Source organism: Salvia miltiorrhiza, chromosome 4 (assembly GCF_028751815.1).
Source record: "Salvia miltiorrhiza cultivar Shanhuang (shh) chromosome 4, IMPLAD_Smil_shh, whole genome shotgun sequence".
NCBI classification, from domain to species: domain Eukaryota; kingdom Viridiplantae; phylum Streptophyta; class Magnoliopsida; order Lamiales; family Lamiaceae; genus Salvia; species Salvia miltiorrhiza.
In genome coordinates, this window is record NC_080390.1 from 49,010,567 (window position 1) to 49,037,283 (window position 26,717).

General features: G+C 35.3%; 4 protein-coding genes across 13 annotated transcripts; 1 reads left to right on the plus strand and 3 right to left on the minus strand.

The window, feature by feature from the left end:
• The first annotated feature begins 222 nt into the window (after nt 1–222).
• LOC131020116 (phosphoinositide phosphatase SAC6-like) lies at nt 223–12,088 on the plus strand. Its single transcript, XM_057948791.1, has 21 exons — nt 223–523; nt 627–788; nt 885–968; nt 2,372–2,499; nt 2,580–2,671; nt 2,943–3,000; nt 3,179–3,235; nt 3,332–3,365; nt 3,465–3,545; nt 4,879–4,985; nt 5,654–5,740; nt 5,829–5,906; nt 6,552–6,622; nt 6,712–6,810; nt 8,293–8,392; nt 9,362–9,470; nt 9,630–9,702; nt 10,747–10,840; nt 11,243–11,335; nt 11,510–11,576; nt 11,799–12,088. The coding sequence occupies exons 2-21, from the start codon at nt 638–640 to the stop codon at nt 11,927–11,929; spliced, it is 1,794 nt and encodes a 597-aa protein (XP_057804774.1). The 5' UTR covers nt 223–523; nt 627–637; the 3' UTR covers nt 11,930–12,088.
• On the minus strand, nt 11,946–13,423 carry LOC131020117 (dehydrodolichyl diphosphate synthase 6-like). Of its 2 annotated transcripts, none has more exons than XM_057948792.1 (2): nt 13,070–13,423; nt 11,946–12,979 (listed from the first exon to the last, which is right to left on the minus strand). In XM_057948792.1, the coding sequence occupies exons 1-2, from the start codon at nt 13,223–13,225 to the stop codon at nt 12,161–12,163; spliced, it is 975 nt and encodes a 324-aa protein (XP_057804775.1). In that variant the 5' UTR covers nt 13,226–13,423; the 3' UTR covers nt 11,946–12,160. The 2 variants fall into 2 exon arrangements, with proteins under 2 accessions (XP_057804775.1, XP_057804776.1); XM_057948793.1 differs by having other exon boundaries at nt 11,946–12,983.
• Nucleotides 13,424–13,565: 142 nt separating this feature from the next.
• LOC131020118 (dehydrodolichyl diphosphate synthase 6-like) lies at nt 13,566–15,671 on the minus strand. Of its 9 annotated transcripts, XM_057948802.1 has the most exons (4): nt 15,523–15,643; nt 15,302–15,402; nt 14,718–14,742; nt 13,566–14,501 (listed from the first exon to the last, which is right to left on the minus strand). In XM_057948802.1, the coding sequence occupies exon 4, from the start codon at nt 14,485–14,487 to the stop codon at nt 13,639–13,641; it is 849 nt and encodes a 282-aa protein (XP_057804785.1). In that variant the 5' UTR covers nt 14,488–14,501; nt 14,718–14,742; nt 15,302–15,402; nt 15,523–15,643; the 3' UTR covers nt 13,566–13,638. The 9 variants fall into 9 exon arrangements, with proteins under 9 accessions (XP_057804785.1, XP_057804780.1, XP_057804779.1 ...); XM_057948797.1 differs by lacking the exon at nt 15,302–15,402 and having other exon boundaries at nt 13,566–14,495; nt 15,523–15,660; XM_057948796.1 differs by lacking the exon at nt 15,302–15,402 and having other exon boundaries at nt 15,523–15,660.
• A 4,256-nt stretch (nt 15,672–19,927) lies between these two features.
• Nucleotides 19,928–23,641, minus strand: LOC131020120 (probable serine/threonine-protein kinase PIX13). The gene is made up of 6 exons (XM_057948804.1): nt 23,247–23,641; nt 22,696–23,033; nt 21,660–21,795; nt 21,408–21,544; nt 20,648–20,771; nt 19,928–20,579 (listed from the first exon to the last, which is right to left on the minus strand). Exons 1-6 carry the CDS (start codon nt 23,314–23,316, stop codon nt 20,170–20,172), a joined length of 1,215 nt encoding a protein of 404 aa, XP_057804787.1. The 5' UTR covers nt 23,317–23,641; the 3' UTR covers nt 19,928–20,169.
• Nucleotides 23,642–26,717: the final 3,076 nt, after the last annotated feature.

Sequence of the window (26,717 nt, forward strand, 5' to 3'; positions counted from 1 at the left end):
GCCTTGCTCTAGCGGCAAGGTTGAGGCACTCAAAAACTCTCATTTATGAGAGGTCGTGGGTTCAATCTCGCCTACGTGTGGTGATATTTTTGCATTTGAGGTGATGTTGTATTTCCGGTGGTGAGGTTTCTCATTTTAGGTGGTGTTGTATTCCCGCCTGCATGCGTTTTTGTAATATATAAAAAAAAAGTTTTTTTTTTTTTTTCATTTGTTCAACCTAATAAAAAGAAATGATAAGAAAGAAAATCGAATAAGGTGAAACAATATGATTAGTGCAGAGCATATTTTGGAAATCGGCCATGGGCGAGAACAGCAAGCTACTTATGCGGCATTTTCAGTTAATTCCGTTTTGATTTTGTCCGCACACATCTCCCATCGTTTTTCAACTTCTCCAACACCCCTAATTCCCTTCATTTGACCCATTCCACTCCAAAATTTTCAATCTCTCTCGCGATTTAGGCGCCTTAAATCAATCGGGTTTTGCTTCCGTTCCGATTCCTTCGACATTTTTCTGCTTCAATCTGTAAGAATGTTTCAGTGATCTGTTCTTGTTCGATTTACCTCCTGGGATCAAATCGAGTTGGATCGAACTGAGTGGATTTGTGGCTTTCGATTTTGCTTTGCAGTCACAATCTTGATGATGACGGACAAAATAGATCCCGTGCAGAAGCTGTATACCAAAATGCGGCTGTGGGAATTCCCGGATCAGTACGTGGTGGAGCCGACTGACGGATCCTCCTCGTCGTTGCTCGCTGTTAGCCGCCTTGATGGCTCCATGAATCTTATTGGTATTTCATTCCTTACATTTTTTTCTCTTCCTGATACTTTAGTGCTTTTCTGGTGTTGTGGGAAATGTGTTTTTAATGTTCTCTCCTGTTGTATAGATGAAATACCTCAAAGCAACGCGCTTCGCGTTCCTAAAATTCAGACTATCTATGGCGTGGTCGGTATGCTCAAGCTTTTGGCAGGCAAGTTTTTTGCTGCTGTTTATTACCTGAGGATAGTTAGCGATTAGTGATCTGCTGGAGGGACGTGTGCTTCAGTTTACCTTTTGATACGTACTGTATTGGTATATGATATACTCCCTCGAAGTTATCTGCCTTTTTTTTTTAAATCTCGATCAACGTCTGGTGCCAGGATATAGCGCTTATTCATGTTCTGCCAAGTTTTGATTACTAGTGAATAGTGATCTTGGTCAAAACACACGATTCACATTGCGTCTCCACAAAAAGTTCTATGGTATTTTTTATTGTTAATTGGGTGAGTAAATTTATTACTGATTAATCATTATTCCGTCAAGAGGCATTACAGAAACGAAGGAGCAAGTTTCTATTTACCCTTCACAATGCTCAAAACGAAGTTCCTCTACCTGTGAATTTAAAAAGTAGAAATCAACTTGTTGCTAACCAAGTCAGCCTCATGTGCATTTTTGCAAGTTCGCAATCATTTCGGAGATTTTTAAGCTTCTAATTTACATTTCTAATCACCAGGCATTTATTTCAACAGTGTACTTTTGTTGGTTATATAAAGTTATAAACCTGAACCACTGATCACCATAGAAAGTTTCCTTCAAATCACTGTTTCCGGAAGCATGTGGACTTGGGGTGAAAAATGGGGTCGAGTTTAGAAGTGTACTGTTGGGCTATTTCTGGATGGGGGTAAGAGTTGGAGGCGAGTTCTTGAAATATGGATGCAATAACCTTGACATATGAGGGGTCATATTAGACATTGTAATATATAGGCTTTGTTTCAGTTAAGCCACATATTCATTGCCAGAAATCAGTTGTTATCGTAGCTTTTGTAGGTACCTTTGGGGTGGGGGGCGCGGTCTCGCAGCATGGCTGCCTCCAAATTGAGAAGGAATTTGTAGGGATTTGTAGGAGTAATTAGCGAAATTGGCCCCATTGCTGGTATCTGCCACTTCAGCTGCCATTATGGTCTTATTCATCCATGTAGTGCTCCAAAGTCCACTCTGCAACTCCTGTTTCTTCACAAAAGTCCATGTGAGAAGTGATATAGCTCCCGTCTGCACCTGGAGATGATTATGTCTCCACTTAGAAGTTCTTTTATGCACTGGGCTCTAACAAGTAATGATCGAAGAAACAAATACTGTAATAGTGAGAAATTCAATGGCCGGAAAGAGGACTTCTGGGGAGAAGATTGAGTGCAGCTTTTATAGTGCACATTAGGCATAGTCCGGTTGCTCATTTTTTATGTTTAGTTGACTCCCATTCTCTTGCTTGCAATATGTTTTCTCTAGTGAAAAAAGGATTGTTGTGTGTCTAGTAATATGGCAGTCCTAATTTTTTTTATATCCTTAGTTCCATCAAAGTTTCTCCACGATACTGATTTTTCATATTTTTTACTTCAGGATCATATTTATTAGTGATAACTGGACGTGAATGCGTTGGATCTTATCTGGGTCACTCCATTTTCAAAGTGACATCATTGAAGGTTTTTCCATGTGATCATTCGCTCAAGAATTTTCCAGAAGAACAGGTACTGGCGAGGTCCATCATCTTACAATTGGAGTAAATTATTGTTTCCAATTCACTGTAATATATACCTCTGTTGAACAGAAAAAGATGGAGAGTGAGTTTTCTCGCTTGCTAAATGTTGCAGAGAGGGCTCCAGGTCTATATTTCTCCTATGATGTGAATATGACTCTGAGGTGAAGTTTTCATACACATACTCGGTGCTTTTTTTATATTGTTTGCTTCATTCTTGAAATCATTTTCATTTGTTAGTATGTTGTGCATGAGACTCGTTGGGGGAGCTTCACTATTGCCCATCAGTAACATGAAGTGTTACAGTATATTTCCAAAAATATGACTTCAATTAGAATTTAAAATGAAATAGCATTTATGTCTACTTTTTGCAAGTCTAAGATGTTTGGTACTTCTAGCAATTGGTCTAATCAAGACTTGTGCTTTTTCTGGCAGTGCTCAGAGGTTGCATGATTTGGGTGATGAGTCAAAATTGCTGCCTCTTTGGAGACAAGTGAGTTTCTAAATGATTAATGGTTGAACTCTGCTGAAACTTATGGATTTCATACTGCATCTTCTACTCCTGTAGCAGCTTAATCTTCTTGCTGGGAGCAGTTTGGGGTTTGGGTTTGCTATATTTATGTTGACTGCAGAACTTGCACTAATTTATTGTCTGTACATTCTTTCTTCAGGCTGACCCTCGATTTCTTTGGAACAACTACATGCTGGAAGTGCTTATAGACAACAAGGTCAAGTTTCTGGATGAATCATATAAGTAATTCAAATTTTCTCTAAGCTCCCCCTTTTATATTGTAGTAACTGAATTATACATCATCCTCATGCAGCTTGACCCATATCTACTCCCTGTCATTCAAGGCAGTATCCTTTCGAATGTCCTGAAATTCCAGTACATGCCACTTATGATTAGCATAAGCATATCATAATTTTACAATAAGTGATGCCTTGACAAGTCATTAGGCTTTCAGAACGTTCAAGCAGCCATTGGGAAGGATATTCTTGATGTTGCACTAATTGCACGAAGATGCACGAGAAGAACAGGTAATCCGGATATTGTTAAAATCCTTACCCCACTACTTTTTCCCTCTCCATTTGTTTCTTCCTTCCAACATCTGTTGTCCCAAGTTGCTGCTGACTAATTGACAGCAAGACAAATACTCCCTTCGTCCTCTAATTCAAGACCTAAGAGGCAAAACACGGGTTTTAAGAAAAAGTGTATTTTTATTAGTTGAGTGGAGAAAGGGACCCACCAAATATATTGTTTATTGGTTGAGTGGAGAAAGGGGCCCACAAAATGTATTATTCATTAGTTGAGTGGAGAAAAAATGTATTATTTATTGGGACCCACCAATTAAAATATGAAAAAAACTTGCTAAAAATAGATAGGTCTTGAGTTGGTGGACGGACCAAAAAGGAAAGAAGGCCTTGAATTAGTGGACGGAGGAGTATTTCGAGGCGAATGGCTGACCTTCTTTCTGTATGTTGTTTGCCTTAGACTTTCTGATAATTTATACGGGAGCTCAGATCCTATTGGTTTCCTTGGCTCAAGGATATAAGTTTCTTGGATATCTTTTCCAAAACTTGCACTTGTGTTTATGTGCCTTTGTGTACTTAATTTCCGATATTGCATGAACCACTGGTTTGTTAATAAACTTAGTTTGAAGTCTTCTCAATCAAAATTTGCATGTGCCATGTTGTCTGTGAAGAATTGGTCGGTGATAGGAGATAGTATTCTCTTAAAAGTCATTCATTGAGATCCCTATGCCAAGTATTTTACTACAATACTATTTGGATCTAGAATTATCTATTTGGTTCTAGAGTTTGGAATTGTGTCTTTTTTATTCTGGCATGTTGCTCTTTTGTGATGTGGGATCTGGGAACTCATCAATTACTATCTCCTTTCAGGGCTTATTGATTCTGTTCTATATGATCTAGCACACACCTGCTTTGATAGTTATAATTGAATTTGTTCATGGTCACCAAAATTCTCAAATTAGCAATTGAAACTTGGGATCAGTTAAACCATTAAAAAGATATTGTACTTTTGGAAATCCAGCTTGTACTTTATGATTATCATTTGGAGTGGAGAATGATATATAAGTCGCATTCTGAGTATCCTTATTTTACTTTTTCCTCTCAAAACTGGAAATTTCTTCTTTTTTGCTCTTCAAGAAGTTTGCTAAAAGCCACCAACGCCAAACCATTAAAATACTGTATAACACAAAACATTCACTTTCTTTGTCTTCTTCTTCTTCTTTTTTCTTTAAAAAAGGAAAAACTCTGATTTGTTCCCGTTAGAACCATTTTTACGATGCGGGAGAATGAATAAACATCTTTTTATCGCACCTGTAATTTATTTTGAAATTTTCTGTAGGCACACGAATGTGGAGAAGAGGAGCTGATTCTGATGGTTTTGTTGCAAATTTTGTGGAAAGTGAACAAATCATACAAATTAATGGGCACACTGCATCTTTTATTCAGGTAAAATTCTCATAGGGTTACAATATGATTTATATGTGGTACTACAATTTTCTCTATGGTAATGCCTTGAGAAAGTACTGTCTACAGTGATGAAATGCTTTAGAGTTCTTCTTTCGAATGGATGGATACCATCTAATTTAATTTAGGTTTGCACAATACTGGTGCAAAATCACATTCACATGTTTCTTTTGTAAACTGAACTTTAATTGGTTTTTATTTACTTGTCTAGCATCAACCATATGGTCTCTTTATACTGCATACTGTTCACTTATAGATACTAACTTAAGATGCTCTTTAGGCATGAGTATCAGTTGTACATGATATGTATCTAGTCAAATGTTTAATTACTCTCTCCGTACACGAAAAGTGTGGTCTTTTTGCCATTTTGGTCTGCCCACAACAAGTATGGTGTTTCCATTTTGGTACACACTCTTATATTTTCACCCTCATTCACACTCAATAATTAACAAAAAACTCATCTAACAAACCATTTAAAAATTGCCTAACAAATCAATTTTGATGGGTTCCTTTCTCCACTTTATACACATCTCCCAACTATTTATTAAAACCCGCGCCACTCAAACCACACCACATTTTTAGGGGACGGAGGGAGTATTATTTTACAGTATCTCACTTTGTTGACCTGATGAACTAATTTCCTATTTTAGGTGCGAGGGTCGATGCCATTTCTCTGGGATCAGATTGTTGATTTGACATATAAGCCAAAGTTTGAAATCGTGAGACCTGAGGAAGCAGTAAGTAGTTTTTTTTATCTTCATATTATGTTCTAACCTAACATATCACATCTTCTTTGATGACTTGTTCCTCTACACGTTTGTGCAGCCTCGAGTGGCTGAAAGACATTTTTTGGATCTAAGAAAGAAATATGGAAACGTTCTTGCAGTTGATTTAGTGAACAAGGTACATGGACCCAATTTTGTTGCACATTGCTGATTGCCATCCTCATCAGGGTTGCACTTTACCTGACTAATTTTCAACAATAATGTACCATATTTGAAACCTATGTATATGACAAGTCGTCTTTTAATAGAGCTTTTCTAGTATTAAAAGACATAAATATATCTACTCTAAAGATGTAATACAAATTGGTCTCTAGTATGATTTTTTTTTTTCAAAAGAAAAATAGCGTCTTTCTGAAAGTGCTTTATATTTTAGAAACCTAAGAAGCTCGGATTTTGATGCTTAAAAAGGGTTCATATTCACTTATACATAGTTTGAAAAAGAATTCTCATCATTTGAAGAGATCATATGAACCAGTACATAGGTTGAAAACTCCCAGGACCTGTACAAATATCAGAACTCTCCTGCCAAGATCAAACTGGTATTAAAACATATAAGTGGATGAAGGTGACAATATGCCAATCTGGAACATCTCTTTCAGCTAAATATATGATTTTTTATTCCTTTTATTCATATTCAATTCTAGAATCCCTTTCTTTGACGTGAATGACAAAGTGACTCCCGCTATGTTAACTGTTATGTACAATATATTTTCCTGTTGGTAAACTTGGTATTCCCGCCCTATTTCTTTGAACCTTTTAACAGCATGGAGATGAGGGACGCTTATCTGAAAGGTTTTGCCAGGCAATGGAACCTATTGTTAGTGATGATGTGAGGTATATTGTGTTTCAATGTTATTATATTGCAGCTATACATGATCACTTGGATGTGAACTTGCTATATCCTTACCCGAAACATTTTTCAGATATCTGCACTTTGATTTTCACAAGATATGTGGGCATGTCCACTTTGAGCGCTTATCCATTCTTTACGAACAAATTGAGGATTTTCTGATTAAAAGCAGGTGCAGTTACTTTTTGGAGGAGCTTATAGTTTTCTTGCTTGAGTCTGTTTAGTTTCTCCAAGAACTGTTTGCTTTACGTATTTCATAGTTTGCATTGTCTATGAAACTGTTCCATCTTTTCTGTGCCTGTGATGATAGTTGAGGTGAAATGAATTTGCTTTTAACTTAACTGTTCAAAGTTGATTTCTTCTCCCTCAGAAAAGGATAAAAGCAGATTCACTGTTAAAACTTTGTTTTCTGATCCATTTTAATACTGTGCTCTCAAAAGATGAACAAAAGGTTTATAGATTCCAGGCTTGCAGATGGTTAATCTCCAAAAAGCATTAATAAAACTACGGAATGAGCATTAAAAGCATTTGTAAAATAAAAGATAATGGAACAAAATCTTGATGTTCTCTACCTAAACTTACATACAACTTCTGGCACACTTAACTTTGATTTGGAGACCTAGTACTGCAAGAAAATTTTGTGTCAATAGCTCATAGTTATTTGTAAATTATTTATCTTTTCTATTTTCTGCTTCTGAAGTGAAGTGAGCTGGAAATCAGTTTTACATGTTTGTGATAGAGTGTGATTTTGCATGAGAAGTTATGGCTTGATAATTTTGGTTTCGATATGTAAAAATTGATTGAAAGAGTATTTTAATTTTGTTAGATACATTCGAACAAAATTTCCCTAATCTTAACATATACCAATTTGATCAAAAAGCAAACTGTTCCTAACAGAAGGGAGGTAAACATAATTGAAGATATTGCATGGGTGTTTATTTAAATTAGAGAAATGGGTTATCATTTTTCTCTAATTTTTAAATATAGATTTCTACATTCTTTTACTCTGCTAAAGATACGTTATTTTTGGGAATGGATGTTGATAACATAGGTATCTTGCGCTACTACGAGACAACTATTACCTGGTCATACTTCCATGCAATGCGATATAGTACTTGGTTAATGTGGACCCTTCCTGCAAGTTATGTACTTGTGTCATGTTTGATAATAACCCACAACTAAGATTCAAAAAACTGAGAACACCATCTACTTCTGTATCCAAGTTTCATTCTTACATCAACCTTTTGAGTATTATGTGTAATCTTATAATTAAAGTCTATTAACTTTTTATTTTGGCCCAACAATAGTGGCATACATTATCTTATATCGTCCTAACAATGTGCCAGTGGTGCTGTATCCACTTGCTTAGTCAATATATTCATTTAACCAATTGTGGTCCTGAAATAGGCTTTTACTCGTTTGAAACATGAAGAGTCTACGAGGAGGTTGTTGTTTAAATTTGATCAGTCTATCTTTTAAACTGCATTCATCTTTGACTTTGGAATTTGAATTTATTATTTAAATACAAAGTATCTTTTTCGCAGTCATAATCGTTGGTGTGAAGCCAATTATTTGACTGTGTAGTTTGGATCGTTTACTTTGTGTGTGTGTGTTTTAGGGATTTCAGGTCCTTACTGCTTTTATTATACTATAGGTACTTTTTGTTAAATGAGAAGGGGGAAAAAGTTGAAACTCAAGGAGGAGCTGTGAGGACCAATTGCATAGACTGCTTGGACCGTACAAATGTTACTCAGGTACTTTTGTTTTCTCAAAGTTGCATAGTTTCTTATTCCCAAATCATTACTAAATTAAATGATATAGGATTAGTTTGCTTCTGTAAAACTTTATGTTTCCATAGATATATCAACACCTTATTCTAGATAGATCCACACCTTATCTTTTCAACCTCTGTGTGATCTTCATAGTGATACAAATTGATGATGCAGTTTAAATTAATGGATATGTGAATCTTGTAAAAGCATACCTCTTTTAAGGTTGTATGTTCTAGTATTCTGTTAGTTTGAGAGGTACTTCTTGAACCAGCTGATTTTAGAGCTTTGTTACTTTTAACTCTTCCTGAGAAAGAGAACTGATTTAAAGTCACAGAGACCAAAAGTAAATGATGGTTAGATGAATGAAAACTTGACTTGATGGAGATGATTGCATTAGGTAAACGATGGTTAGATGAAAACTTGACTTGATGGAGATGATTGCATTAGTTTTCTAGGCCTTGGAGGGTCTATCTCCATCACTACTTGTTTTAATGGATGGAGAATTCATGTTGGGGCTTGAGACAATTTCAAGAATATCATCTTGTATGCAGTTAATACTTTCAGAAAACTTAATGGGAACCAGGTTGGCATGGTTATGAGTTCTTGATACCTTTTTGACTAAAACAAACAGATGCAACATATGCTATTTATTATGCATAAAATGTTAAGATTTGTTGGCGTGACAATTTTCTCTTGATTCACCCTAGCGGATACAGCATCGATAATAAGTGACAATGAATTATTCAGCCTTTTCAAGTGGAAACAAATTATATGGAAGTGTATCTACCTACCTTGTTCTTGAATGTAATACATATTTGATTTACAGTAATGTTAGCAAAAGCGATGATAATACTCCCGCCCAGGCACCCCAAACAAAACAAAATGTGTCATTACTTCTGTTCTAGGGCAGCATTTCTCATTCACTTTATCCTCTTCATCTTCTATTTGCAGAGCATGATAGCTCGTAAAATGCTGGAATTTCAACTCCGACGGCTTGGTATTTTTGAAGCTGAGGAAACTATCAGTTCACACCCCAATTTTGATGAAAGCTTTAAAATTTGTAATGCACCACTTCAACAATATTCTTAAATTGTTCTAAATTCTAGCTAGTTGCTACAATCTTTTACCTTCAGTTTTAGGTTTGGTCAGAATATGATGTAATAATTTTCATGGCCTATCATCCTTCTCAAACCTTTCCATCTCTCTACTTTGTTTTCAGTGTGGGCTAACCATGGGGATGACATAAGCATCCAGTATTCTGGTACTCCTGCTTTAAAGGGGGATTTTGTCAGGTATATTTTTTGAGCCATTTTGATGAACTAGCATTGATTACTGAGCGATCCTTTTGAGAAAATAATTTGAGGGGAAATAAGAGTTCCACTACAACAAAAATATGGCATATTATTATGTACCTTCTTAGGTTCTTGAATCAGTTTCAATTTAAAACTTTCAGTTGCTTCAGCCTCTTTTGAATAATTGTGGAGCTTATGCTTTCAGTGGTACTTGTCACTTTTTGGATTAGCGAATGTTTAAGTAGCTAATCTGCAAAAACGTCACATGTCTGAATTATACCTGGGGGAATAAACTTAACCAATAAGCTTTAAGTTCTTTTGTATTGTAAGGCTAGGATTCAAATGACTAAGGTGAGGAGAGAAAGCTCTAGGGCTATTTTTCTTCAGTAATCTATATATGAGCTTTAGTGTGAGATTGTTCTTCTAGTCTGGATACAATAAATACATTGATATGAACTTCCTCAATTTAAAATTTAAAATAACTCAAGCCATTCAGTCTAGAGTTTGTGAATACTTTTCTCCTTCTAGTTCTTTAATTGCACCAAAAAGAGTTCACCTAGCGAACTCATGTAATAATAATAATGTAGGAGTATCAAAGAACTCAAGATTCCAACAAAAAGAGTGCCTACTTTTTTCATAATAATTAGTTGTGATCTTCATCTCCTTGAGTTGTTGGAGGTCAATACTAATGCAAACACCAGGCTTATGAAGCATTCAACTATATCCTTCTGTTAGCTATTGTAGGTGGTTGAGCCAGTATTCATGCATCAAAAATATTTTATCCTTGATTGGGCTTTGAAATTGTTGATTTTTTTTTGCAGCCTGACATTCTTTTGTGTATCCAGTGTTTTCCTGCTGCTACTGAAGCTTCTTATGTTATCAGTCTCCTAACTCTATGCTTTAAAAAAATTGTTTTTTTTTTTTTTTTTTCATCATACTGAAAGTAATTTCTCCTTATTTGGATGAATCAAGACACATGTTAAGGGACAAACTCACAAGTCACAAGATTAAAGATTTTTTAATATTTTTTGTCTTTAATAACAGATGTGGCCAGAGAACAGTTCAAGGTATTCTGAATGATGGATTTAATGCTCTCATGCGATACTATTTAAACAACTTCGCTGATGGTACAAAGCAGGTTTGCATGCTTTCCCTCATTTTAATTTTCTTGCAAAATTGTTCAACACATAAATGCTCAAACATAGTTCTTTATAGAATTGGTATTGGCATTAGCTGGTCTAGCATTTTCTACTTATGATCTTAGCTCTGATGGATCTCAACTTTTTTCTTGCTTCAATGTGTAGAAGCACACACATGTTTTCAAATTGCAATCTTCATTCAGGGAATTTTTAGTACTTAAAAATATTTGATAGCATATTATGTAAGATTTATTCTTGTGTTTATTTTGGTAACAAATTGGGTTCACATTTTCTCTCAGTTTCTCTATGTGATAGACGTAAACTATTATTATGTTCAAGATTATGGCTTATTTAGTTTAATCATTTTGCTACTTAACTTTACATTTGATTCTGTTTTGAAGGATGCTATTGATTTAGTACAAGGGCATTATATTGTTTCTGTTTCTCGAAGCATGACTCCTACAGCACAGAAAGGCGGTATTGAGGCAGTGGCAGTAAGTAATCCATAACTACCAGCTTTCTCCCCTTTTAAGTATGTAGCTGTGTATTTTAAAAGTCATACATGTTAGGTGTAATTCTAATAATGGTCCAAGTATCAGTGTGCTCACATTATTATGCTAACTATCTGAATAGGGGACTTATATTGTATTTTTTTTGCACTTTTGCAGTCCTTTCCTTTGGCTTTCGGAGTGATGCTGATTGGCTTCTTCTTCGCGCTGTTGTCACTTAGACGAGGTAAGGATGCACTTCTTGTCAATGGCTTTTGCTTCTAGTTGTATTAAAATTCTTCCACTTGTTCTCTTTGCCCTTGTTTGTAATGAACTTACAAACTTGTGTGGCCATGCTTGTTCTTGGGACGTTCTGCATACATGATTATCGAATGAGTGAAAGAGGTTTCAAAACTTATTGACTTGTGCATGATTGAGTGGTACTGATGAGTATCTTGTTGTTTTGTAGTTCGACACGATATGTGGAATTTATTATTTTCCTTCATGTGGGCAAGCATGAGTTTGGCTATAGCAGCATTTGTAAAGGCCAACGGCCGCATCTTCTGTAATCGCCCTCGTCTGCACCAACCTAGACGTTGAATATGGGCTCTGAGGATTTTAGCTACATTCAGCAACTCTGTAGCCATACTGCTACTATTGTTATGTATTCTTTCATTGTGAAACACAGTTTATTTAGCTGATACATATGTACCCACTCTCTTATTTTCTATATATATAATCACCCAGTTGTAAGCCTCAGTTCCAGTTCCTCTTTTGTAATCTTATTTCATTTGATGTTGATATAATTATTAAGGCAAATGAAAATCCTTATTACTGAGTAGACAAAGGTAGGTAGTTCCTCCTAGTGCGGAGGTAAGGTTGGACTCTCTGGAAGTTCAAGACCGCCCAGATGAGGTGGTGCAGCCCAACTTCCGGCCACAGCGCCTTAGGCGAATACAGCAGCGAGTTAGAAGTCTGCCAGAGCAGGAAGTTGCTGAGGCGCGTCTCTCCTGAGGTGCGCACAAGAATGTCCGGATCAGGCACGCCCGCCATGTACATGTGCCTCTCCACATCTGCTACCTCCACAAGCTTTCCATCAACACTCTTGTTTTGGCAGCACTGCTCAGCAGCGTGCACCATCTCATCCGTTGAAGTATAGGCGACGGCCACCACCAGAATGACCCGGTCATTACGAGCCGTCGCCTTCATGGCCTTCTCTACTGAAATCCTGACTGACTCATTCAAGAGCTTCAGATTCCCCACAAACTCCACCCTCACTCCATACTGCTCCAGAATGCTCTCTTCCTTGAGCAGCCCTTCGATCTTCTCCAGCATCAGGTCCATCACAGACCGCACCTCGTCGGGCTTCCTCTTGAAGTTCTCGATGCTGAACACGTAGATGGTGATGTACTTCACCCCGAGCTCATAGCAGCACTTGATCAGCGTCATCAGGGACAGGAACCCCGCCCTGTACCCCATTACGTCTTCCATCTTCCACTTCCGGGCAAACCTCCGGTTCCCATCTAGGATGAACGCCACGTGGTGTGGCACCGGTCCCACCGACAGCACGCGGAACAGGAACCTCCTCATGTAGCTCGCCGAACTCCCCAGCAACCGCACCACTAGGCTGCTGCTCTGTCGCTCCATCATCTACCTTACATAGAAACAAATGATTTAAAGCATAAACACAAGTAATTCAGGATTAGCTTTTGAAATGAAAGGAAGCACAAAAGGAAAAACCTGCAGCAACTTAATCATTAACATTGGAGAAAAACCCTTTTGAATATCGAAACTGCAACACATAAATATTTTATAGCAAGTTGTAGTAGTTGCATAGCATGATACCGCAGTCTTGGTGAGGGCGATTATTACGGCCAAATGTGGGCTGCAAAACATAAATTCTGTTGGAATCACAAGTTTCGTGTGTTTTAGTTTCTTGAATGAATAGTACAATATTTATAGACACACATACATTTGTACGCCCATATTTTCAGTTCATTCATCTGCTGCAGCAGCAATGAAATGGTGCTGCTACATGTATTGTTATTTCATTGTCATCTACTGCAATTGCACTTAATGTGCAGCAAAATTTAATTCTCAGTCATTTAGTAGGTTACATTATTAGTTGTCTTAGTCTAGCATGCCTTTTCACTTGTGTAGCAACTCATCTTTTAAGTCTCATTTTGTAACCAATTCAACATCTCAATCAAACCAAGTAAAATCCTACTTGGTGGGATTATATGCAAACAACAACTTATTATTGAACTGGAAAATATGAACAAACATTCAAAGATAAGTACTGGTATATATCAGGAGAGCAGCTTCCTCCTCCTCTCTAGGTAAGGCTGAACTCTCTGAAAATTCAAGACAATCCACACAAGGTGGCGCAGCCCCATCTCCGGCCAGAGCGCCCTAGGCGAGTAGAGCAGGGAATTGGAGGTCTGCCAGAGCAGAAAGTTGCTGAGGCGCGTCTCCCCTGAAGTCCTGACCAGTATATCCGGATCAGGCGCAACTCCCATGTACATATGGCTCTCCACATCACCAAGCCTTATGGTAATGGCATCATCATCAGCTTTGGCAAAACCAAAACAAAAACCACTCCTCATCTGAATCTTGTCAAGGCAGGATTGTTGAGCAGCGTGGGCTATCTCGTCAGTGGAAGTGTAGGCAACAGCAATCAACAGAATGGCTCTACTGTTCTTAGCAGTGAGTTCCATGGCCTTCTCAGCAGCAAGGCGAACGGGGTCACTTAGAAGCTTGAGATTCCCAACAAACTCCACTCGGACTCCATACTGGTTGACAATGCTCTCCTCCTTGAGCAGACCTTCAATCTTCTCGAGCATCAAGTCCATGACGTACTGCACCTCCTCGGGCTTCCTCTTGAAGTTGTCTATGCTGAAGGCGTAGATGGTGACATACTTGACTCCCAGCTCGTAGCAGTACTTCATGAGGGTCATGAGGGAGAGGAAGCCGGCCCTGTGGCCCATCCCCTCCCCCAAGTTCCATTTCCTGGCGTACCTCCTGTTTCCGTCCAGGATGAACGCCACGTGCCTTGGGATCGCCCCCACTGACAGCGCCCGGAACAGCCATCTCCTCATGTAGCTCACTGAACTCCCAAACACCTTCACAACAATGTTGTTGCTCCTGCTGCTCTCCATTTCTGCTTCTGCTTCTGCCACACACACACAAATAAAACTACATTTAAACTAGCCATTTCATCACAATCACACCAAATGCTACGAGGTATTGAGTTTGTTCAACTTATAATATCAACCAACATATTATATATAATCATCATGGATTTCTGAACTACAAGCAGATGTTAATTTTGTGTATAGCTTGAATAAGAATGAAATAACATAGAGCTACACAACTCATTCAGGATTACCTTTTGAAGTGAAAGGAAGCACAACCTGCAGCGATTTAATCAAACAGATTAAGTTAACAAAATGTAAAATATATAGTAACAAATCACAAGGAAAAGGAAAAAAAAAAAGTGAATTGTTTTTTAATAAAATATTAGTTGCATTGCATGTGGTGTGATTAGAATGATACCACGGTCTTGGTATGGGCGATTATTAGGGCCAAATGTGGGCTGGAAAATATTGGCTTATGTTATGAAAAGAGTGAGCAATGATCGCTAAATGAATACTTAGTTATACACTATGCAGACAAGATTTTATTTCTATATTCCAATATTGTACGCCCATATTTTTATTGAGTTTATATGTATGTGGTGATAAATAGATAAATGAAGTTGAGAAGAAGAACGTATACATGTGTCAAACACCAAAAAAAAAAATCAATAAAATGTAATTAATAAGAGAGAATTTGTAACGATTTTCCAAGGCAATAAAAAATAGGAAAATAATGGAAAGACCTAACTAAGCTAATCAATTAAAATAAATACGAATTAGGAGTCTAGACTCGACAAGTTAATACTGCATCGCATAGTAGAAGTCTTTAGTTTACTGAATTGAAAGACAAGATTTGAAGCTCGTCATTAGTGGAGGCAAAAAGACGGAGTGGAACCCTGACACTCAACTCTATCCCGTCAGCACCAACCGATCAACCTAAAAACATTATATAACATATTTTCTATGTAAAACATGTTACGAGAGGGAATAGATTTTGTGTTACTATGATTGGCTACTTGGTGTGTTGAGGTTTTGAATAAAGGAAGACGACCAAACCTTGTTCAAGAATTTTGCAACACTGCTCAACAATGGTTGTTTAAAAAGAGGAAAAGAATTTAGGAAGACCAATTGCTGATTCTCGGTGAGAAATTAGGCTCATCTTTATAGGGGAAAACAGGTGAGAAATTTAAACTCTATTTTTTTATCAACCACTAACGTAACATCTTTGTGTTTGATAATATTCATTTCATTTCGTCGTACTGTAATAAAAATACTAATAAATATTGACAGGTGGACGATGCTTTCGAGGTCGATTCGATAATATATATTTTAATTATTACATATATATAGGTAAGACGTAGACATGATATGATCAACACAATTTACTTGGCGAAGCATGTAGTTTTGTTAAAAAAAAGTGGTGTATCTATGATAATGAAAATTGTAGTTGGAATGAGGTAGGTCACAAAAAATTCCAATTTGCATTGAAATATTCAACAATTTAAAGAATCTGGGCATGTCGTTTTTCTCCCTCTAGAAGCGACCAGTAGTTGTCGTTATATTTATGGTTTGTTTTAAAACAAAAATAGCATTTTAAAGTATGTAGAATTCAGAGGATGAAAACAACAAATATGTGATGTAGCTAATTGACTCGATCATACGATATTTTTCTCTTCTCTCTTCCATCTCAATCGCTTGTATCAGCCACATGCATTTGGGTTTGCGTTGCGTGAAATTTGTGGATCCATAGAAATGGAGTTATTTTCAAGAGCTTGTCCGGTAGCAGCGAGGATTTGGTCGAGATTATAAAAGTTAGATTTTGGTTTTGGATTTCTAATCTTTCTCCTAGTATTTCTTGTTATCGTTTGGGCAACTGGATTGCAATCCTTCTACCTGCCTAGACATGCTAGGATAGTTTGTTTTCTTTCCTCGTGTATCATTGATGAGTTGCACTCCTTATGCGTGGTTTAATGAATTTTACTTAAAAAAAAAAAAAACATGCATTTGCATTTGCAATTGGATATGAGGATTCTTATTTGACATTTAAGGAATATCATCTATTTTTGTTACAATGGGAATATAATAAAGTCAAATAGAATTTAAAAATCTATCATATATAATGCTAAATATTACGAAAAAAATATTTAATTTGATATAAAAATTAAAAAAATTGAATTTAAAATGAATAAGATATGATTATTTAAAGTGTCAAAATTAATTTTTATTATCTCTCATTTATCCTTAATGTCGAACATCATACTTTTTTTTCATTTTTTTTGTTGGTAAAAATATAAGTAGAAGTCATTTTTTTCATTTCAAAAAAGTTTACATGATTCTTTAATTATAATTATTTTAAATTAAAATAGTTTTAATTTATACTAGTAGTTTTTAATGCAATTAAGGAGAATAAAATTTGTACTAATTTTAATATGAATTTCTAAATAAAAAATTGGTTATATATAAAAAAATTAGAATTTAAATAATTATATAGATTTATTTAATTATGTGTATGAATTATTTATTTTATTTATATAAATATATTTGTTGTTATATTTTTCTTTTTATATTATCCGTATGTTTCTTGATTTTTTAATTAGTTTTGGATTTTTTTAAACAAGTTTTTGATTATTTAAATATGAACTTTTAATTGTCACTATACACTATTTTAAATCAAATATTAATATTTAAATTAATATAATTTTTTATATTCAATTAATCAAACTTATAAATAATGATATTTTGATATTTTATATAATTTAAAATTTTAAAAATAATAAATATATTATGGCTGGTTCATCGCAGCCAGCATACTAGTTACAATTATAATAAAGTTAGTTTCTTTTCAAGTTAAAGTGAGATAACGCAATAAAAAAGGGGGCACAGTAAAGTTGGTTTCTTCCTCTCTTTTTTTGGTGGTGGTGGTCCAACACCTAAAAGATGGCCATTGATGCATAAATGAGTGAAGCAATCAATCTAATGCTTAAAAGAAATCATGTTTTATGTATTTTTATTTTTAACTTATTTTTTAATATACTTTGTATCAAATTTAATATATTACATAACTAATGAACACATTTTCATTCAAAAAATATTATAAAATAATTAAAATTAAAAAGAATCTAAAATACATTACTACGCCCTCTACGCCCTCTGTCCACGAAAGAACTTCTTATCTTTTCTTTTTGGGACGTCCACAAAAAAACCTCATATCTATTTTTGGACTATACCCCACCACTTATAATTACTTATTTTTCACTTTTTCACAACTCTCAATATTAATTATAACACTTTTTCACCACTCCCAATGCACTCAACAACTTTTTCTTCACTCTCAATACACTCAACAATCTTTTTCTTAAAACTCGTGCCACCCCTCCTAGGAAGTTCTTTCATGGACGAAGGGATTATCTTTTAGTCTAAGATTGACAATTTCAACTATATCAGATCCTAAGTTGATATCTTCCATCTTTCAAATTAATATGCAACATATATTTTCGCTTCAGTTCTAAAAGAATGAGTCGAGATAAAGAAGATTTACCATTAGGGTTAATTACATCAAAATTAATGTATTTTGTATCGATTTTCGATTTTTATGAATTTTAAATTTTATCTAAATTTTCATAAATTTAATAGGTGGTTCAATTTTGCCACAATTTTCATAAATCCCCAAATAAAAAATTGACATGATATTTTTTAAGTTGCCAGAAATACAACATGAAATTGTCGGACGATTAATAAAACGGCGTCGTGTGCAATACGACGTCGTTTAGAATTTAGATGCTATCCCTCTTTATAACATTTAATTAGGTTTTACCCCCAAATTTTGTTCTTTCCACCTCTGCGAATTAGGGTGAAGAAGATGGCTGCAACACTTAGTTCATCTGAAGCTTCCCGTAATGTTGACGCACCATGAAGGTTCCGCCAATGTGGCTTTTGAGTTCAGGTGAAGACTTCTTAGACGGTGCAAAATCCAAATCGGAGGTTCTTAAGATACCCCAAAAAGCAATAGATTCAGTATGTGTAGTTTGATTCTTACTAGATATTGTTAGGATTTTTATTTATTTATAGAAGCTTTTTTATTCGAGTTCCTTAGTATTTGCTCCAATCTCTTCAGTTTCAATGTTTCTTTTTTGAATGGGTGGATCCTGAGATTCACCCAAGTCATGGAGAATGGGTAGCTAGGATGAAAACTATCTTAGTCACAGTTAGAGTTACAACCTTCACAGTGCTCTTTTTCCCATCATCCACATATATGTTACTCCATCCATCCCAACTATAATGAGACTCTTTTTTTGGCATGAAAATTAAGAAATGTGTGTTTTGTGTGTAGATGAAAAAGTGAAAAAGGTGAATAAATGGTAAAACTTTTGCTAAATAAGGAAAGGTCTCAAGATAAGTGGGACGCCCAAAATGGAATGAGTCTCAAGATAGGCGGGGCGGAGGGAGTAATTGATCTATATGTTTTAGAGAGTTATTTTATCATTTGCATGACTTGTTTGTCCTCATTTAAGTCCATAACAATAAGAGTTCTAGGTATCTTATAGGCAATACAATTCCAAGATACATAAGTAGTTTATTAATCTCATCCTCTTAGTCCAAATAACCGAATATACCGGAATCAAAATAAAATTTGTCTTCTACTTCACCACCCGAGTAAAGTCTGGTGGATCCTAGTCTAACAAATTCGTCTCCATGATAAATGTAAAATACAAATTCATCACTACAAATATAGAATATGCAAAAATCAATCAATGTAAAAGCAAATAATCATAACAATCTTACAACCAAATGAAAGCATATTAAATAAACGAATTGGAAAAGGGGTTTGCAGACGTCAAAATAAGCTAACTATGAACCCTAATTTCTGAACATAATATCGCTTAAAAAAATTGAAGTGACCCCTACCTGTCCTCCATAACTCCAAAACACGAACAACTCGATAATGGCATGAGATTATCGTCTTCTTCATCGTAAGACCACAACTCTTCTTTGTCGCACGAGATTTTCGTCTTTTTCTCGTCTTTTCTGGTGACGTCGTTTCCTATTATATGGGAATAATACGACGCAGTTTCAATTACATAAATAAAATGACGTCGTTTAATTAAATGTTATGTAGGCACCATGTCAACTCGGGGTTCGCCGCAGATAAAAATTGTGGCAAAATTAAACCCTCTATTAAGTTCATGAAAATTCAGGCAAAATTTAAAATTCAAGGAAAAACAAAAATTAATGCAAATTTTATGAATTTTAATGTAATTAATCCTTATATTTGTGCCTGAACTTCATTAGCAATTTTCACCATTTGAGATTATTTGCATGCTTTTTTATAACCATTGAAAATGAGTATAGCTGCATACATTCTAAATGGAGTACCAGATCCTTAGCTACTCCATAAAGTGTTTAATATATTTGTCTCAATACATAAGTGAGCAAAAACTGGAGGATTCAAATTTGCAAGAAATTTCAAGTCGAAAAAGACACAAATATTCGCTATTGGTGCATCGATCACAAACAAATTAATACACTGACGAACTCGTACATTTTGCAAGTCAATAGACAACACATACATCAAACAACTTGGAACACAGTGGCAAACAAAGCAACTTCACAAATTCCTTGGAAAAAGAATGGAGCATCTGTTAAGTGATAAAAACACCATATATATTATACTAAGTGTTAATCACATCACGTGCGATCGTCTATCTATCTTGTGGACTGACGAGGGGAGTGATACGATCTGGGCGATTGTATGTGGTGGAGAGACGAAGAAGAAGAACGCGTTGATCTACTACTCTTGGACTCTTTGGGTATTTCCATGGCTGCAATCTGTTCCAAGACCTCAGCTACCTCTTTCATGGGAGGCCGCTTTCTGGGCTCTTGCTCCAAGCATTTGAGGGTGAGGTGAGCAGTCTGTGATGCTGCCTTGGACGAATACTGCCCTTGTAATCGCACATCCATGATGGTTTTCAGTTTCCGTTTCTGGGAGAGAAGGGGCTTCATCCAATCCACCAAGTTCTGCTGTACCCGTTTTGCGTCAAGGGCTCTCAAGCCTGTCAGCAGCTCCAGCAGCACCACGCCAAACCCATACACGTCGCTCTTCACATATAGATGTCCTAATGTACAACCATGATTAGCTACTCATCATCGGGAGAATATTTAGAAATCAAGAATGTCGGGTCACCTGTTGCAATGTATTCAGGTGCAGCATAGCCAAATGTTCCCATCACGCGGGTTGTAACATGAGAATTCCCTCCTGAAGGCCCCAGTTTCGCTAACCCAAAATCCGATATTTTTGCATTGAAACTCTATAAAAGTCCAGAGAAATGGTATCAATGATATGCTAAATAATTCTCTATCTATTATCTTGAGAGGGGAACATTAATAAACTATATATCTAAAGAAGATTGCCCGGATTATGAGATGATATGGTGACAAGATATCGACTAATTGCTGGTGCGCGTAATATTACAAAAAATATGTTTTGAGTAGTTCAATATGGGACTTGAAGCAAATATTTTCCCAGATCTTAACTCAAGTAGGGAGAAGGACATGGAAGGCTAGGTTAATGCAGCATTTCACAGCTGAAAAGGCGGCGGGCCTGACGTTAAATCAAAATTCTCACTTTAATGCTTGCTATATCATTCAATTGGCAAGCCTAACTTATTTTAAATAGTTGAACAACATAAAGAAAGAGAAGGGAATCTTCGTCTAGCGCAATAAATAATACTCCCTCCGTCCCCCAAGTGCATACCCATTTGGGAATGACGGGTTTTAAGAATTGGTTGAGTGTGTGTGAGTAGAATAAGGTCCCACTTTTGTTGTGAGTGGTTGTCTGGAGTATGCTTACCAGAAAAAGGAAATGGGTATGCATTTCGGGAACGGACCAAAAGGAAAATATGGGTATGCACTTGGGGGACAGAGGGAGTACTAAACAATCTTACCCCATCAAGAAGAATGTTTGAGGCCTTAAAGTCTCGATAAATACTGTCCGAAGAGTGCAGAAAAGCCAGTCCCTTTGCTGCTCCTATTGCTATTTTGAGTCTTATATCCCACGGTAATGGTTCAGTAGCAGCATTTCCTGCATGTAAAAAACAGGCCAGATTAGGCTCTCTCTCTCTCTCTCAATATATATATATATATATATATATATATATATATATATATATATTAATTTTCAAGTAAAAGTTTCGTACTTCTAAAAAGATGATTTTCCAGGCTTCCCTTTAGCATAAATTCATAGACAAGCAGCATTTCTTTATCTTCCCAACAATATCCCAAGAGCTTTACCAAGTTAGGATGTGACAACCTTCCCAAAAAGTTCACTTCTGCCTGCATATCCAAGTTAAGCAACCAATCAGACAGAGCATCTAAATTCTTGTTATATAACAGGAAAGCTGTAGGAAAGGCAAGTCAAGATAAACGAAAACTTAAATATCATTATGATGGGAGTGGGACAATATTCCATAATGTACAGAGAAAGCTAGGTTCAACCAGATAATAGAAATAGTGCTCTTTCATCTAAATAACAACTGTTATTTGAGGTGCAAGGAGTTTACTATTGCCATCAGACATTTTCTAAGAACTTCGTAAGATCTTAGAAAACAATTTTTTTATAAAATTGGTCATATGTTGCTTGTTTGTTTGCATTGACCTTCTACTTTGTCCCAATTAATGGAGATAAGAAAATAAGCCTGAAATTCTAGATCCAAAAAGCAGCCTAATGCATAGAACATGATAGGCAGTTCATCACTCGGAACCCCTCCAGCCTTGACTCAACCTTGCTTACATCAATCTGGCAACCATCCCATGCTTAGGAAAAAAATCTTTTATATCATATGCCACTCGAGACAGCCAACAAGGATTATCTTTTGATTGATAAACAGTTTTTATTCAGCAACATTCTAGGATTCCCAAGCCTGTCTCCTCCACACTATCATGGATACAACTGCTTCCTACTAGAAGTTGATCTGACATTCCAAGCCTTACCCTCCATAAACTCCAAGATTAGCACAATCAGATTAATGTCTAGACAGACTAGAAATTAAACGCACACACACATCTCTAGGATTCTCAAGTCGGTCTCCCACACATTATCACGGATACAACTGCTTCCTACTATAAGTTGATTCGACATTCCACGCCTTACCCTCCATAAACTTCAAGATTAGCACAATTAGATCAATGCTTAGACAGAAAAGAAACTTAAACACACAAATGAGTACGAGTTACCTGCCATTCTTCAAAGCCCTGCGCGCTCTGAGGATGCAACTTCTTGATTGCAACCATCATCCCAGTCCCATGTTTAGAAGGCTGCAGGCTCTTCTCATCCACCCATCCCTTATACACAGTGCCAAAACCTCCTATTCCCAAAACCATATCCGACTTGAAATTCCTAGTGGCATTCTTCAAATCAGCAAAACTGTAAATCTTCAAATTTGGAGTGGGCAGTATATGATCTCCTGCAGCCAAGCACGCATCATCGCTGAAAGCAGCTGAGAAACGGCTGAGGCCGGCGCTACTGCTTGTCGCAGAATGACCTACACCATTGCTGTAATCTCGCGATGTCCCTGCATCAAAGATGCAAATTTTAACATGAACACATAATCCTATAATGGCTCGAAAAAGTTCACCAATACAATCATAAATCTAAGAACTTTCTACACAGAATCCCAGGAACGAAGTCATCGAAATCATTGCTAGGCAAAATAAAAAGAATGAATAGCACATATCTCACAATTATAGCTCAAATTCAAGAAACACTTGAAAATTTGAGAAGATACCTGGAGTAGAGGGTAAAGTAGAACTAGGGTTAGGGTGGTCAGCAGCTAGAAATCCCAAGCAATTCCCCATCAACAAAAGCTTCGCGAACTAGATTTTCCACTCGACAATCAAAAGACAAACAACCATTTCAAGAATCTCAAACGAGGCAGTGAAAGGAAGGAAAAAAGTAGAGATCTTCCTACAAATTTATATATGAATGCGTGCGTGCATTACGTATATTATGTGTTCAAACCACACATGGAAAGAAAAGATGATGAAAAGGGGGAGTCTTTCTTGATGGAATGTAAAGATGGTTACTTGGAAATGCGTATGATTTTTCTATTACTACTAAATAATTTGTGGTGTTTTCTTTCTGCTTTTCCATACATACATATACCATCACGCGCCATTGACAATTTTCTTTAACTGTTGCAAACTTGAGGGAATTTGTGGGTGGCCCCGCCGCATTCCGTCAGTGGATTACTGCCATTCTTTTACTTCTCCAATTTGTACTGCTTCTCTGTCAGTAATTTTATCAAGCACCTCATTTGCAAGTTTGAGGTTATCTCAGTTTCACCATTTTTAGTTTTACATGTATTCTTCAATCTTCAAGCATTTCTCCACTAGATTAATTTCATTTACCAAAAAATATGGAGTAAAGAATTTGTCTAGTTTAGACTTTATAATTATTTGGAAAGTAGGCTACGTGGAGGTTTCCTTTTATAGGAAAATATTTTGCTTTCGATTTACTCGAAATATCAAATAGTATCACGTAATCTTTAGAAGTCAATATTTACTTGGAATATCAATCTCATATGAAACCTCAAGAGTCATATTTGGTCACAACTCATTTAGGAAAAGTGAATCAATGTTTTAACAAATTGAGAAATTCTACAACTCTCCATAGGAAAAGTGAATCCAATATTTCAATAAATTGCGAAATCCTGAAAACGAGAATATACGTTTTTAACTTAACTCTTATTGCATTCAAACCTGATTTGATTACGTCGGATCAAAATTATCCGTCTCAATTTAATAAGTCACAATTTTTAATTTGGACATCCTAATTTAAGACACATATTCCTAAAAATGAAAATAAATAAATAATAAATACTCTCACTCAACTCATTATTTAGATTAAATATTATTGTACTCCATAAATAACTATTGAATTGAGACCGAAGGAGTAATAATTATGATATACATGAGTTTATAGTTTTACTTAGCTCAAGGTGATAATCTTCAGAAAAGTAATTGCATGATTTCAAATCATGAAAAAGAAAATGGTTTGGGAAGAAATTTAATGATTTCAAATTTGTATCATGAAAAATCCTCTTCGGAAAAGTCAACCCAGAAGAAGGCCACAACGTGGGCTTCCTTCAATCTCTCCATTTTTTTTTCTAAGAAAATGAAATGATTAACTATAACGGTGAATCATGTCGACAATTACAACTAAAATATATGGCTGTCGTCATATATAATAATCACCATCTTACTCGGAGGTTTTGGAATCTATCATTTGAAAATACGAAAGCACAAGTTTGGTCTTGAAATAGTTTAGTTAATACGATTATATATAAAATAGTTATGTGTTTATTCGTAGGTGTTTTGGGTTGTTGATTTATAAATTGTATATTTATTTTTAGTTTATACTCTAAAGAAAAATATTGGGCAAAGTCCCAGCTCCTACGTCAAATGCATAGTGTGTGTATTAAAATCACTAGTCTCTTTGAGTTTGATATATACTAGTATTATACACGTGCTCCGCACGTCCGATAATTCATACGTATTTGTAATACATAATAAGAGTATTATAAAAATATATAAATGTATTTAAGTGACACAAAAAAAAAATACAGAACAATCAAATCAAATTGAAAATTTAATGAAATATATAATATAAATGAACGTCGATAATATAATAATTAATAAATCTAATATATTATATTATGACAAAAAATTAAACACAAATATTAAGTGAAAATATTTAATTTCGTGTATGTATTGTACGCGGACATATACATTTACTAATCTATACATTTACTAACAGATCAACATAACTAATTAACGGACGTATTTAGTCAAAATAATAAAAATTTCGACACCAGCAGGGTTCGAACTCAGGCCAAAATGTTGTTCATGAGCTATATTGATTTGTTCATCAAAGTTATATAGATCTGTTCGTTTTTTTTTTTCACTTGTCTTCTATTCTTTAAATATTTAGAATTCTCTGTTGAACCTTTCTCTATATGTATATTAGATTGAAAGTGTTAGTATTAGTAAATTAGTATATTAGTTTAGTTTAATTTTTTATAATTATATTCCCTCTAACTATAAAATATATTCTTATTAATTCTTTTGGACGTAATCATACTAATTATCATCCTTCAAATTTTTACATATTGATATCAACAACATATTAGATGGATATTATGTATATTTTTTTAGAGATTGTTTTATCTTCTAAATAAATAAATTAATTTTATTATTAATAGTTCGTAATTTATTTTAACCCGAGGATTGACTCAAATTCAATATTAAAGCTTATCTAATTAGAAACAAAAATGAGACAAAAATAACATAAACTTAACAAACTAATAAAACAAATCATTGTAAATTGTTAAACATTTAACGCACTAATATAATTATTATAATACTATATTATACTTTTTCTTATATATATATATATATAGTAAAAAAAATTGGGTTTGTACCCCCTTGCTCCCATGTAGATCCACCACTGAACACAAATATAGTGTTGTATGATAAAAAATACACCACAAATGAAAATTTATTAATTATTTTTTAGAATAAATTTTTGAGTCCAATTAGCTCGATGGGCTAGCCTGAAATCAGAACATTTAGGGCTAAAGTTAGAAATTTCTAAAGCAAAAAACACTTCAACCCAATTAGCCCGCACCCGAATGACATGTACCTCGATAGGGCTAGTTCGAAACCTTGTGGATTGACCCGATTGATATCCATATTTATATTTATCTTTATGCATATTCTTTTTCAATTATATGCATGATACTATGTGATACCATATAGTGGTTCTCGTCGTTGGTCACTTGACGAACCTTACTTTCTCATATGAGTTACACAGTGATATCTATTTTAAAATAAATATTTAAACATTTTTCAATAATAAGTACTCCCTCCGTCCATGAAAGAACTTCCTAGGAGGGAGTGGCACGGATTTTAATAAAATGTTGTATAGTGTATTGAGAGTGGGGAAAAAGTTGTAAAGTGTATTGGGAATTGTGAAAAAGTATTAATAATTTATTGTATTGTTTTAATTAATGTTATTTGAGTGGTGGGAATTGTCTTAAAAGGGGAGTATTTTTTAAGTGGTGGGGTATTGTCCCAAAATAGGAAAAAGTAGGAAGTTCTTTCGTGGACGTCCCGAAATAGAAAAATAGGAAGTTCTTTCGTGGACGGAGGGAGTATTATTCTCATAAAGAAAATATTACAACTTTGAAATTAGAAAA